This window comes from Phaenicophaeus curvirostris, chromosome 2 (genome assembly GCF_032191515.1).
Source record: "Phaenicophaeus curvirostris isolate KB17595 chromosome 2, BPBGC_Pcur_1.0, whole genome shotgun sequence".
Classification (NCBI taxonomy): Eukaryota; Metazoa; Chordata; class Aves; order Cuculiformes; family Cuculidae; genus Phaenicophaeus; species Phaenicophaeus curvirostris.
The window spans coordinates 40,062,613-40,077,815 of NC_091393.1; the positions used below are offsets into that span (position 1 = coordinate 40,062,613).

Here is a 15,203-nt window from a genome sequence, read left to right on the forward strand (position 1 = left end):
GCTTTCATGGTAAAGAATGCAGAGGTAAAAAGGGTTATCTGCATCCCTGCAGAGCAGAAGCACCCTGGTGTGGAAGTTTGCGCGCATGCTCTCCAAGCTTGCCTCTTCCTGGGAGATGCAAGGCTTGTTTTCTCAGGCTGTCAGGCCAGCTCTTCTTACACTGTATGAAAGAGAATGGAAGGGAGGAGAAAGAAGAGAACATGGTTCCACCTTTATGTAACAAATGATCACTGCAGGATTATGTATTATAGAACATAGGCAATGTGGGTATCTAAAATACCTTCAAAGTCATCAGATGAAACACAGAAGAAATGTAGAACATTTACCATGTCTATTTCAGAAGAACTGAAAACCCTGTTTTCATGCTTGGATCCCTCTGGCTTTCCTGTATTGTGCTGAGAGCAAATTGCTTTGCACTTTAGCAGGAAGGAGTACCACAGTGAAGCCAGCCATGGTTCACCACAGCGTGCTGCTCTTGACTGCTTGTGCAGTTACACCAAGGTAAGTGTGCTGGGTTTTTGATGTCAGGTCTGTAGACATTGAAACACAACACCAGCCAGAAAGCTTCCACTTTGTGGTTAGTTGAAGTTACAGAGCCTGAAAATATTCATCTAGACACAGAAAAATAACTGAAGTCTTATTTAATCCTTCTCTTTCAAACACCACCAGAAGATATTTTGCTACATTGTCTGAAATTCGGTCATATTTGAACTGGCACAGCACTCAGAAGATATTTACTCTGTGAGGATATTTATCATTAGCGCCAATAGTAATTTGGATTCTCCATCTGATCGTACCATGGGCTAGTGAACATTAATTTCAACATTATAGTAATAACAGAGAAATAACTGCTTAAACCCCTGTTAGATGGAAATGTAATGCTCCTTTCATGAAAAATTTAGTCATTAACTTTATGCTGGTATCTTTTTAACATTATTAAACTGTATACTAGAGACAGTGGTCCCATAGACCACATTTTTTCTGTAGGTGCTGTAGGACTTGGATGACTGCAGCCCAGTGTGTATTAGAAAGAGTAATGAAAATGCTGAGATGACAAATACCATAATTAGGTGTGCAGACAGGACCAACAGGAAAGCACCAACTATAATAGAGTATGTATGTTTGTGTGTGTGTAAGTATGCACATTTATAATATATATTAATTTGTACATTTAATTGGTTGTATGAAGCTTCTAAAATCTATTCAGCAGATTTTATAAAGTAATATAATCTATGTGTGTACTGGAATGTTGTGATGAACGGAGGCCTATATACAGACATGCATTTCTTCATTACACAGTAGCTTACTTAGAAGAAAGGAAAAGAAAATAGTTACATTGTATATCACAGGGTAGAAGTGAGGATAACTATTCTACAATGTATATTATTTTTAAAGGAGTTTAATTAGGATTTTTTTTTGTCTGACTGAGTGCACGCCTATAAAAGTCTTGGTAGATCATGAAAAACGCAGCTTCTAGTTCAGACTTGACCATTGTAAGCAAAACAGGCACTGATACATGTTTGTGTTGGCCTGAGTTCAGAAGAGCATGGACAGATGACATCTGGAATTTAAAAGCACCCTCGGGTAGATCCCATCTGGCCCCATAGACTTACGGGTGTCTAATTGGCCAACCAAATCTCTAACCACCTTTGTGGTGGTTAGCAGCTTTGTTCTGCTTCTCTAACTCCTGGGCACGTACACAGAGGGAACAACATTCCTTACTATTAAAGACTGAGGCAAAGAAGGCATTAAGTACCTCAGCTTTGTCCTCATCCTTTGTCACAGTTGTTCCCTTTGCATCCAATAAAAACTGAATATTCTTCCTGGTCCTCCTTTTACTACTGATGTATTTGTAGAAAGATTTTTTTATTATCTTCCACAGAATTGGCCAGTCCATGCTCTAGTTGGACTTTAGCCTTCCTGACTTTTCCTCTGCATGGTGTCACTTCTTCCCTGTAGTCCACCCAAGATGCCTGCCCCTTTTTCCAAAGCTCACAGAGATCCCTCTTCTTTTTGATGTCCACTCAGATCTCTCTACTCAACAAAGCTGTTTTATTTCCCCACCAGCTCATTTTCTGGAACATGGGGACAGCTTGCTCCTGCACTGCCAGGATTTCCTTCTTGAAAAGCACCCAGCCCTCTTGCCCTTAAGGACCGTCTCCCATGGGACTTTATCAACCAGCCTTCTGAACATATGCTGGTGCTTCTCTGTGATTGAACTGGTGATTGATAAGGAGGTGGAAAGCTGTTCAGTTTTGCTTGGGCTCCTAATCATTTCCTTGCTTGAAATGTTTTACAGCCTGTAACTGAAGGTTTATACAAAGTTCACCTTTGGGTCTTTGCAGAATTTTTTTCAAATGGGGCTGATGTGCTGTTGCCAACACTTGCAGTAAGAGACATTGACTAAATGCACTGCCAAGCAGTAGAACACTGAGTAAAACTTCTGTAAGAGCTGTTTGCATTACAAAAGGCACTCTGAATCATGTCTCAGATATTCAGAGCAGCAATGATATACTGCCACTGGAAATTTTGCATTAAATAATTTCTGAGTTCTGGGAGTGTAAGATGAGAGTGTTTGTTGTATGGTAGTGCTTGTTTCCAAGCAGGCTCTTAGATAAATTCTTAAAAACTTTACTCGTGTACATTTATCTGGAGATGCTGTTATGGTTGAGAAACTACAGGTTTGCATACACTGGCATTCTACTTCTCCAGGGCTGTGTCAGCAGCTGCCAGCAAACCAACTCACAGAAGGGTTTACCAACAGAAAATCTTTTTTTAAGCGTACTGAAATGTTTTGTAGCAATACATCAATGATATTTAGATTTGTGGAAATAAATTACTGGAATGATTCTTTGAGATTAGTCAGCACATGTAATCTGTAATTTTATTATAAATTATATTACAATATTTTATTATGAAGTAAATACTGAAACACTTCAATGTAGAACTGACTATTTTGCAGTCATTTCTTGTGTAATAAATCTGAGATTTCAACATTTCTAAATCTTCCCCTGTTTGAGGCACTTACTATATTTCCTGTTGACTTACTGCAGCTTCTTATGGTTTTTGCTTTATCCCAAAAGACCCGCACTAGTTGAGTGTCGAAATAGAAGAAGCAACAAAGAAGCTGGACTGCATGGTCACACGGAGAATTCTATCTCCACCTTCGGTATTTTTTTTCCGTAATTTTTACATTCTTAAATGATTTAACAGCTACATTGGTTATGCATGGACTACTTCAAAGTCTGCTAAGAGTTAGCACATTCCCTATAGAAAGGTGTAAACTATTACACTTGTCTCTGCTACATCTGTAAGTTGTTTATCTGATTAGTAAAAAATTTGTAACTTATCACAACTTTTCTGTTAATAGGCTATTCTGGAAGATCCTGATTTGCTAGCTTTTTTCTTCTCAGCAAAACACTTCAACATGGACTTAACTTCACTCATTCACTTGAGTTTATTAGTAAGAAAAACTACCCGATACTGAAGGTTACCTTCCAGAGGATCTGTGATTATACCATAGACCCAAGTTGTTTTTGATGTACAACAGGTCTTTTTCTGTTATTAACCAAAGAACATTTTCTTATTCTTGATGGTTTGTACTAATATCTTTTGGTTACTTAAAGAAATAGTAATTTTGCCTACACATGATATGGATACCTGAACGTTTGATGTAGAACCAGGAGTAAATATTGAGCTAGTCTAGATTTTGTAAAGAAAACTTCTTTTCTTTAAAAAATGGGACAGAGACAGGGAAATGCTAACAGGATGTATTAGTGGGATATCTGCCAGTGGTGGAAGTGCCTATATCTCTCTCATCTTTCTCCAGCCTCAACCAGGTTTTGTCTGAATTATCAGCAGATGTTAGTTGTGTGGTTTTAGAGCATCCCAAATCAGATGAGTCTGGGTGGTGCTGCTTGCCTCGCGTCTTGAGTCAGTGTATTACAAGTACTTATTTTAGAGACTTGCCCCTAACAGGTAGCTTTTCAATTTATCCAGTGGCATGAAAATAAACAATGCAGTATTAGGCGGGAAAGCAGTCACTCAATACTCATACACGTAAGTTAAGTGTGTTCTGCAGTTTATAATTTTCCATATTTTGATGGAGTTATTTACAGTAGTCTTGTTGTAGGGGGGTGAGTTACGCTCCATGCGTATTATTACTTTCATTTTTACCCTGGTATAGTTAGCCATTTCTTCCCTCCATTTGTCTAGTTTTTTTTCATAAGGTTGAAGAAATTGTAACTTGCCCAGAATTAAAAGGGGACAAAAGGACTGGTGTGGTATCTGAAATCATGTTTCACTCATTCTTTGTAATTGAGTCAGTCTCTAATAGAACATGCCCTTTATTTGTTGTGTTAAGGATGCAGAGGTAGTTGTTGACCTCTCACAGGGCAAAGTAAGAGAGAAAATGCCATTATATTATCAAACTGATAACTTTTTCTCAAGCTACTGGTGGAATATGTACATATTTTTTTCTACTAAACACCTTAAGACTGTCTTATGGAAGACCATCCTCCTGGCTGTGAATCCTTAAAATTTTGGTCCATCTTTTTTGGAGGTTAGTTTGCAGACTTACAGACTCAGACAGGTTTAGTTGGTGTTTTGTTGAGACCTGGTGAGGTTGCATATTGTGCTCGGGAGCTGGAAGGTAAGTTTGCTCCTTGTCTGCAGCTCCCAAAAGCACATCCAGATGAAAACTGTTGTGATTACATTTCTGCCTGCCCTCCATCCTCCTTTCCTTGCAAATGGCGATGAAGGTCACGTAAGCTTTGTATGGTTAGTGAGGAACCTGAGGCCCGATGATGATGAATAGTCCGGTTTACTAGAAAAAAGGAAAAACTTTGTGGTCCATGGTCTGCTAATATTTGATGTTTTATTTATAGGTTTTGTTAATGTTTATTGGGTATGTAAATTCTTCTTTTGACCTTTAGCACCTGGAATACTAGGCTTCAAAGGATATCCTAGCGTTCATATTAAAAAAATATTTATATCATTATTTTCAAGAAAACTTATTATAAGCCCATCAGGTTTTTATTTTTAAAACACAAATATAATATCCTGAGGTCTGGATTTGTCCTTTGTGTGTTTCAAATGAAAGATTTTTGCAAGAGGGTTCAAAGCAGGGCCACACTAAACTCATCACTCTGGTTTTGGGCAATATAGTTCATAGTTTGGATGCTTGGTATTAGAAATAGACTGTAGAATAAGAAAAGCTGTATTGTTCCAGTAGCTACTCTGTCTCACTCACCGTTTTATTTAAGAGTATTTTCCTACAGGCATTCTCAGTTTCCTTTGCCTTCTTTCTTCTATAGATTTAAAAAATATTACATCTATGCCCACAGGCTTCTTTGTATTTTTTCACAATCCCCTGTTCAGTGTCAGGAGCTATTTATGGTGTTAATGTCAGATGGGTGTGCACACACTATTTACCTACCAAGCAAGAGATACTTTTCACGGAGTGACACTTTTGTGTGTAGATTTATTTACATGGGAGGGTTTATACAAATCTCATTTACAGAATTATTCATCTGGTAGAAAGCAATAGCTGATAAACTTGCAACACAAGTACTTGACACCAGCTATGCAAAATATGCTAATCCATAAAATAAATTACACTCAGGTAAAAGCTTAAATAATCATCAGAAAAAAAATTACTAATTACATGGTAGTTGTTCCAGAGTGCAAATATAAACAACGTTGTGATGACCTGGAGGCTGTGGATATATGCTGCTACATGAAATGGTTGCACAGCCCCAGGTTGGTGTGGGCTGGAAGGGATGATCCAGCACTGCCTGCAGCTACGCCTGCCTTGGTGCTCCTCGCTGCTGGGCTGGGTGAGCACTGTGCCCTCACTTGAGCCAGCTTCTTGGCTCCAACACGCAACTGCTGGCTCCAGTGGGCTCAGGAGGGAAAGAGGAAGCTCAGGGAGTCCACACAGCTGGAAGCTATGTACAGCCTCTGGAGGGAGATGCAGTGGCCAGGGTAGTGCAGCATCAGAGGAGTGGCGATTATACCAGATCAAAGAAGTCCTGTGATGTGAGGAGGGGACACCAGGTCCGATTAGCAGGGAGCCTCATTCGCCTGTCTGCAGCACAGTCCATGGTTGGCTGCAGAGAGGCTGTGCTTTTCCCCTCGGCAACTCTGGGACCAAGCTTCTTTGCACTATGGAGACCTACACAGTGGCTGCCTAAGCGAGGGTAAACTTTGGAATTCACACCACAAAAAAAAAATAAAAATGAAACCTCTTCAACCAGCAAGCAGAAATCAGAGAAGCAGAACTGCAAATTAACATGGCCACAAAAGTATCTTCTAAGAACTCACTATTTGGGAAGGAAAGGGCTGACACAGGTATTTATTGTAGCTGAATCTCTTATAACATGCCTTTGACTCTGACAGACCTTGTGATTAGTTGATTTGGACCTCAAGGAAGACCTCAATTTAGACTCTGTGGTTGTTTCCTATTTCTTAGAGCTTAGCCTAGGGATAAAAGTTGCTTCTAAGTCCTTAATTTTATTTGCTCAGCTCCTGAAAGCCAGTAAAATCTGCTGTAGAAACAGAATTTGCGAATGAGCTCACTTGGCAGAGTGAATGTAAAAAAACCATGCAGGTGTGCAAATGCTTGTGGCTGATGCTGGGATGCTGCTGTATTTCTTGGCTTTGAGTTAACTCATAGCTGTGTTTTCTGGCCTGTCCCCAAACCAAGAGATTAAATTGTGCTGGGTGGCGGAAAGTAGAAGGCAAGGCATAATTGGTATATCTGTTTTCAGACTCAGAGGAAAGTAATTCTGGAAGAGATTGCGTACTGCAGAGGTTCCCAATGCTTCATCTGCCTTGTGGAGCCACCAGCTCCTCCTTATCCCAGGCCATGCAGCTACTTTGAAATGGGGGGAGTGTCACAATCGGGGGACACCTGCTACTGCTTTTAACCTGCCCTTAAAAGACTTGAGTGATGCTATTCACTTGTTGGGGCTTCAGTCTGGTGGTGAATGCAGGTGACTGCTGCTGAAGTTCACACTCTGTCAGCCTTGCTATACCCAACCCATGGAAAAATCATGTTGTAGTCTCTGTCACCCAGTTTCCCATCTATAAAACAATGATAGTCCTGTCCTAACTGGAGGGAACTTTGCTAGGCTAAGCCTGTTGAACTTCCAAGCCAGTGGTAACAAGGAACATCTAGTAAGTAGTGTGTGGCTGCCTGAGAAGAGGCAAGGGCTGTTTGGCTTTTAAAAAGTCTATGCAGTGGCATCTAATGGACATCAGAAAGGATTACAAATGTCCAGTGGCCCTCCAGCTGGGCTGGGTGTCACTGAAGGTCTGCAAGCTGCCTTTCAGGGAAGCTCTGGGGCTGAGACCCTGCATCTTCCTCTCCTTCACTGTTCTCTGGAGTGGATCAGGGCACCACAAGTTTTAGGGTAGCTTAGAGTACCAGAAGCTGCTGCTGTGCTTTTTCACTTGTGAGCACTCAGTCATCCAGATGCAGGGTTCTGGCATTAAAAAAAAAATAAATAAAAAGGATAATCTAGGTTCAGGTATTTGTAGAGGAGAGGAGTCCTCTTTAGTTTTCTTGGTGGCAAGAGCTGCTGATGGGCCAGAGAAATCGTAGGTGTTTTGACTGACAGGAGGTACATGTCCAGGCACCCAACATCTCAGTCACAGCAGCAGCACATTCTTATCTCTGTCTCTCCTTGAACTGGGTGTGAAACATGCATATCACAGTGTCTGGCCTGTGTGTGGTCTCAAAATCCAGTGCAATGAGACTACTCTTTCTCACATACAGAGAACAAAATCAAGCACGTAAAATGAAAAAAAAAAAAAAAAAAAGAGGAACAGAGCAGTCCTGGGTTAGCATTCTTGATTCAGGGAAAACCACAAAGGATGGTGATACAAATAAGAAATAGGTACAAATGAAAGTCTGTTTCCATTTGGTGTTTTGGTTCTTGCATGATGAAGTAACCCTGGTAGGTATCACAGTGTGCTTATTTGTGTAGGGACCTTGTGTGCTTATTTTCAGCAGAAAAAATGTGTGAAATATGCATGCATACATGGGTGAACACATACATATACATGTGTGTCTGCTATGTTGCAGTATTTTCATAGCAAACGAAGTACAGGTCATATCTTACAAATATAAATAACTTGCATAATTTTTCTTGTTGGAATGCTTTTCATATATAAAATATTTATTCATATGTTCTAGATAAACATAGAAATCTGAATAAAAAAGATATCGTAGAATAAATATGTTTTTATCAACAGAAGACTTAATTCCACTCTTACTGAAGTCAATGATAATCCTTCCATTGTAGCGGTCTGAGGAGGATTGACCATAGAATGCTTCAGTTCCCAAATGAACTCTCATTAATAACAATGGGTCAAGCAAATCCTCTTATGGAAATACTGGAAACTCTTGGATTTTTCCCCAAAGAAGTGGGAGTCGAAGTTCCCTCCTAGAAGCATGGATAATCAACCACATCCTTATTACTTCTCCTTTCCTCTGTATTAGCACATATGCACAGCTTGTAGGTATTGGATGAAGCCTTCAAATCTCATTGATTTTGGCTATGGAGATGCGAGATCCTTAAGCATGCAAATCAGAGCTGCTGAACAGTGAAGAGGAAGGGAATAATAAGTTTGTTAAAATTTAGTTTCAGTTGTCACAGAATGGTCCATTGATTCTGTTGAAATTTATTTTAGAAATTAAATGCACTGAAGTTTAGGTTCGGTTAGTTACCAGAGATGGTGTCTTTCTTCTGTCTTTCTTTGGTGGGCAGAATATAGCCAGTGAAGTATTCAGGTCACATTCTTTACTCTCTATGATGAGATTAGACCAAGTGTCTCCTAAAGTGGTATTTTGAAAGCTATCAAGCTACTAAATACCTCTGGCCCTTTCACACTGTTCCTACAAACTTGTTTTTCAACCATGCTGGTGTAAATGGCCTGCCTTCCTTTCTGACAGGAATAAAATAATGGAGCCTAAACTTAATATTGCTTTAAGACAGTTATTTTTCCCAGGCTGCGATATCTAGTTAAGGATCTGTGGTCTCAAGACAGAGAGTGATCTAAAGAAGATTGCCCACCTCTTTTTCTCCTGTCTATACATATCTCATTCATCTGATCTAGATGATCCATAGGAGAGTTTCTTCTAGATAAAAGGAGTACACTGTGCTTTCCAGAATTGTTTCTTCATACAAGCTGGATAAGATGTACTCGAAGGCATGCTTTGCTTTTGGAAGCAGAGGAGATCAGACCCCGTCCATTCTGTGTCTTTTTCTTTATATTTGTATTAAATGGTTGCTTTAGAAAAAATATTTTATGTTAAACAGTGGATTTCTTTGATGTCTGTATAATCCCTTTGGCTAGCATCAGGTTGGGTTTTGCAGTAGTGACGCTATAAGTATTTATTTATAAAACTGAAAGTTATTTGCTGATACTAGCTGCACAGTTGAAATGAGTTATCTGGTGGAAACAAATTTTAAAAGACATGTTTGTGAATTAAAGCTTGGTTTTTTTAAAGCTCTGCTTGAGTTTGCAAGTAAAATCCTTTAATTTCTGAGGCAGAAAAATAGCCACAGTTCTGCAAGAACTTAAGACTTATGAGTTTGCTTTTTGAGACATTGTTTTCAGAGCCTACACAACTCCATAGTTACCTCTGTCATTCAGAGCTTGTGCTCTGAGTATGTGCAGCTGCCTGTGCGTTACTTTTGGCTGCAGGTAGCTAGAAGGAGAAAAATTAAGTGGTGCTAATGCTTAATTTGTTATGTGCAAGACTTCTCCTGCTGCCTCTGGCTGTAAGCACTGATTACTTTGCATATTCTGAACCTTCTTGCCAGTTCTTGTGTCTAAGGCATGTTCTCTATTACAGAACAAGATTAAGTAAGTTTTCATGATTAAAAAAATAATGACCTGTTCTTAATTAAATAGTAACCTATTCATCATTTCAGCAAGAAAGCAATCCAATTGTGGTCATTTTTATTCCATCCATTAGCAAATCTGGGAATGGCAGATGTGAGATATGACTGCAGCATGCACTGCACCATCAGGGTAAAGAACAGATGTAGCAGAAGTGGAAGGTGCCTGCTGAGCTGTGGAAACGGTCCCTAGCAGGATAGGCCATATGGCAGGGGAGTCTGAGAGGAGTGGGAAAAGACCTCCACTGGGGCAGTTAAATTACAAATATCTTATATCATCTTCCCAAATGTACATTGCCTAATGACTTCTAGGTTTCCTTTGCACTGCCTTCTTATTTGGCCATTTCAATCTCTATTCCAAGTCCTTTTTCTTACTTTTGTAAAGGCATCGTGCACATTAGGGTAGATGAAATGGCTGTTTTGAATAGTCCCCAAAAAAAAGGAGAAGTGCAAGACAGTAGTGCTTAGAAAGAAAATTACTGTGACTTGTGTGAAATTAATCTTCCATGTCTGGAATATTAGGATTTGAACTGTAAGGAGACTGCAGACATTGGACAGTGGTGCCCATTTATAAAATGCAATAAAAACCCAAAGCCTACTAAAATCGGGATGGATGGTAAACTACAGTTATGGGATAACTTCAAATGGAGAACCAAATTCTCTGTTAGCATAACCTGATGCTTCTCCACTATTGTCAGATAAGTAATGCCATTTATGCTTCGTGTAATTTGGTCCATAACTGATCTGATTATCCCCTAACTTCCGTGGATGAAAACTTGGAGGAAGACTTACAGCATCAATGAAGTTACAGCCATATAAACCTGTGGACAGCCAGTGGTTTTGGACAGACTGTGTTGACACTGATCAGGGCAGAGGCAGGTATCAAGAGCCAGCAGAACACACAGGACAGAGAGCTTGTCTGATCTCAAGGTGTCCTCCGAGTAAGATGTGCAGACAAATGGCTCCTGGTTGCCATCAAAGCAACATAAAGACACCAAGAAGGAAGTAAAGAATCTAGCCACAAGTTTGCTGCAGGTGTTTTGTGGATCAGATTGAATTAAGAATCAGAGGCATTGCCAGAATGAACTTGACTGACCCTTAGGACGTACCATGAAATGTTACTGTGAGAGCAAACAGCGCAGCAGCTTGCCTCATCACTTGTGTAGGATGATAGGGCAGGGCAGAGGCATTGTTCATGCTGTTCTCCTCCTATTCAGTATGCCAGCAATGCGTATTGTTTGCTATACACCCTCAAAAGCAAGGTTCAGCTGGTGTATCAGTGAGGAAACCACAAAGCCATAACATGCAGTGGCACAAGAAGTTCTGCTAGGGATGTGCCAGTGTCCATCATAACCACTGGACAGCTGTGTTGTTGCCTATAGTTTTTTTGTCTCCATTGTTGGTTACTTGACTAATAGCACCTGCCAAGGGCAATACAACCACAAATGTCGTGGCTTTTAAGGTATCCGTTGACAGTCTACTGTGATTCTCAGGACCCATATGTCCAGTCAGTCAGGACTAACACTCAGAATCACAGAATCACAGAATAACCAGGTTGGAAGAGACCCACCGGATCACCGAGTCCAACCGTTCCTACCAAACACTAAACCATATCCCTCAGCACCTCGTCCACCCGTGCCTTAAACACCTCCAGGGAAGGTGACTCAACCACCTCTCTGGGCAGCCTGTTCCAGTGCCCAATGACCCTTTCTGTAAAGAATTTTTTCCTAACGTCTAGCCTAAATCTCCCCTGTTCAAGCTTTCAGAAGCCCAGGGTGCTACCTTCCTTGTTCATCTTTACTTCTTCGTCCTCTTGCTAGTCATTGTAACCCTGCTGTTTTCTGTCAGTCAGTGACTACTGGATTTTCCACACTGTACATAATATCCTCTCTTCTGTTGGGTACTGGATTTAGTGCAATCAATTACCTTAGGGTCCATCGCTTGGTAGCTCATGGGTAGAGCTGTTATCCATCAGTGGGGCTTTGCTACTGCTGCAAGCAGGAATGCTTGCATCCTTGCTAAAATAGAGGGAAGGCAACACAACACCTCTGTAACGCTTTTGCCTATTCTTCTTTTCCCCCAATTTTTTGTCTCTTTTTCTCTCCTGCTAAACCTGCTGAGGGTGTTGAATGTTTTGAAGTAACTGAGTCTGCCTTTCTTTATTTCTTTTCTCTGACTAGCTCTTCTTTATGTGCTGGTAAAAGCCCAAATTACCAAATAAATAATATCATGCATTGTATGTATTTTGGCATGTGTTTACTGTCACGTCATATATAATAGGGAAAGATGGGAAGTGTTTTTTCAGAATTCAGCTGAGACAAACCTTTGTTAGCCTACAGCTCTCAGTATTTACTTTAGTCTATAGCTATTTGATTAGTCTGGTTTTAGTCCACGTGCCATGGTGGTCAACATTCAAGTGCATTTGGCCAACTTCTGTTGAAGAAATAGGTGTTTGTTTTGTTTTGTTTTGTTTTTCTTCTGACTAGTCTGAATTCCTGAATACAATCTGGCTAATCATCAAGATATTTTATCTTGGTGTTGACAAGTGCCATCTTCTGTGCTATTCCATTTTTTTTTGGGGGGGTGGGGGGATGGTGTAGTGAGATAATCCAACCATCTTGATGAATAGATGAGGCTGTCAAGTTGGAAATACCAGAGCTGCTGTAGATGCAGTAGATCGCCAGATGGGGGAAGAAAGTGGGTCCCTTTTCATTTCACACCTGTATAACACAACCATGAAAATAAATGCAGTGGGCGGGTGTTTTTGAAGCTCTTTCTGAATAGTGTCAATGCGTGTTGGCCATGAGTTGCAAGACCTTGGAGAGTGTGGGCTTTAAAAATTAAGCAATTGGTGTGTTTAAAAGGCAACCCGATGCAATGCTAAACTGCAGCTAGAAAGGAATTTCTCAAAAATGGCTGCTTTCAGGAGAAACTAAAGTAGCGGAGAGGAGCCAAGGTTTTGTATGAGAACAAATGAGATAAAATTTTGGTCTTTAGTGACCGTGGTCTCCTGTTGTAGTTTTTCCACTTAGTCAGAAAATAAACAGCAAAGGACAAGCATCTTTTGCAGTGGTGTGTTTTAGGATTGTTTAATGATTGTACTTTGAAAATGAGAACAGCTTACAGAATGAGACTGATATCTGTTCTCTCACAAATAACAGGACTCAGGCCATGCACCTGAGGCCCCTCCTGCCTTCCCACCTCTTCATTTTCTTAAGCAAGACCAGTCTGGCCTTGCTGTCACCCTGAATTTGCTGAGATGAAGTTTTCTCACCTGATGCCCTCTCCCTGAAGTTAAGTTATTGCTTAGAGACCCCCTGCAGGCTGGACTGGTCCTGCTCCTCCAGGTTAACCAAGGCGCTGTGTCCTGTTAAGCTTCTTACTTCCCGTCATTAGTGCTTTAGCTGAAATATTTGATTGGAGATTGAAACTTGATTATTGATAGTTGTGGGTGCCTTCTGTCTCGTTTGCCCAATTTGAGACTTTATGGGGGGTTTCTCTGAGAAGATGCAAACAGAACGGCAACAAAGCTGGTGAAGGGGCTGGAGAACAGGCCTTATGAGGAGCGGCTGAGAGAACTAGGGTTGTTTAGCCTGGAGAAGAGGAGGCTGAGGGGTGACCTCATTGCTCCCTACAACTACCTGAAAGGAGGTTGTAGAGAGGAGGGTGCTGGCCTCTTCTCCCAAGTGACAGGGGACAGGACAAGAGGGAATGGCCTCAAGCTCCGCCAGGGGAGGTTTAGGCTAGACGTTAGGAAAAAATTCTTTACAGAAAGGGTCATTGGGCACTGGAACAGGCTGCCCAGGGAGGTGGTTGATTCACCTTCCCTGGAGGTGTTTGAGGCACGGGTGGACGAGGTGCTGAGGGATATGGTTTAGTGTTTGATGGGAACGGTTGGACTCGATGATCCGGTGGGTCTCTTCCAACCTGGTTATTCTGTGATTCTGTGAAGATTTCTGCAGCAATTTCTGAAAGGCTAAGTTGGGCACAATTGAAAAGCAGACCACTCGTCACCTCTTCCAAAAGTGTTGACCCAGTCATCTCTCCCCATTGTCAAGGTATACAGGGCAAATCTTCCAGTCTTCCTAATCTTTTCAATGTCTGGTAAATTTGTCTTCTTAATAATAGCACAGGAAATTCAAACAGTATCTCTGGATAATTGCAGCAGTTCTTGGTTAAAATTTAATATCTTATCCTGCCATTTGTGGTATGATACTGATACTCGCGGGCATACTCCTGCTATATCTTACCACTTAATTATATCTGTTATGAATCAGTCAAAAGAGGCAGAAGAAAGGACATAGAATTAATTCTTGATTTAGATAGATAAAGGGCTAGGGAAAAGAATAAGGTTGGTGTTCAGTTTTTTCTAAAGCAAGCTGGCTGCTCACAGACTAAATAAAGGACAGAGGCTTCAAAATGACAATTAAAAAGTGAGTTAAATGAGGGTGCTATGCACAGCTATTAGAATACTGGATTTCTGAAGTAAGTAAATCTTACTTCTTGCCTGTCAGGTTTATTCCAAAGCTCAGTATTTTTTTTTTTTTTATAGGTAAGTACAGTGGTCTGGATGTACAAATAGGATTTATTGTGTAATATACCGACTGTACAGGCAAAATTTAAGATGTCTGGCTCCTCAGTGCTTTCAATATCTTATTCTTCAATGTCATCACTTAAATTTTCATCTCCAAGTTTCATTAGCAGGGAGATAGAAAAAGGAGAAAACATTGTTTTGGAAGCTGGATAATAAAAAGGCAGTTCTTTTTCCTGGGGTATGTCTCAGGTTGAGATAAATATTCAGAAAGAATGAGAAACAATAAAGATTTGTTTTTGCAAAGAGCAGTGCAGTACATCCAATGCCACCTACAGAGAGGAAGGGTTATAATGGTCACAGTAAGAGGAATCTGAAATATGGCTTAGAAATCCCACAACCCCACATACAGTTGAAATTTTAATGTATTCAAAGGGATACTGTAACTTCCTATCAGTCTGTAAAGTATCTTTCTTGTGGTGTGTACCTTTAATTTCTGCATCATACTCCATTCTGCCACATCATAAGTGTATATTCTAGCTTTTGACTTTTCAGATTGCAGGTAGGCAACTAGTAAATTAGGGATTACCTAAATGCAGAACTCGAGTTGCCTAGAGAGCTTTGAAGATGAACAAGGAGGTGGGTAGTCAACTTCATGAGCTACATGGGAGGTGAACTAGGACTTCAGTAGTTTGAATAAAAGCATTCAGTTTTGACTCATCCTGTTTATTAGACATACCAATATCATTCCTTGGACTTGA

At 40.4% G+C, this 15,203-nt stretch overlaps 1 protein-coding gene across 1 annotated transcript in view; it reads left to right on the plus strand.

The window, feature by feature from the left end:
- Nucleotides 1–451: 451 nt before the first annotated feature.
- The window catches only part of SLC35F1 (solute carrier family 35 member F1), a 149,277-nt gene continuing 134,525 nt past the window's right edge, over nucleotides 452–15,203 (plus strand). The window contains exon 1 of the mRNA XM_069851200.1: nucleotides 452–501. Coding sequence (XP_069707301.1) covers nucleotides 452–501 — 50 coding nt within the window. The remainder of the gene's footprint in view (nucleotides 502–15,203) is intronic.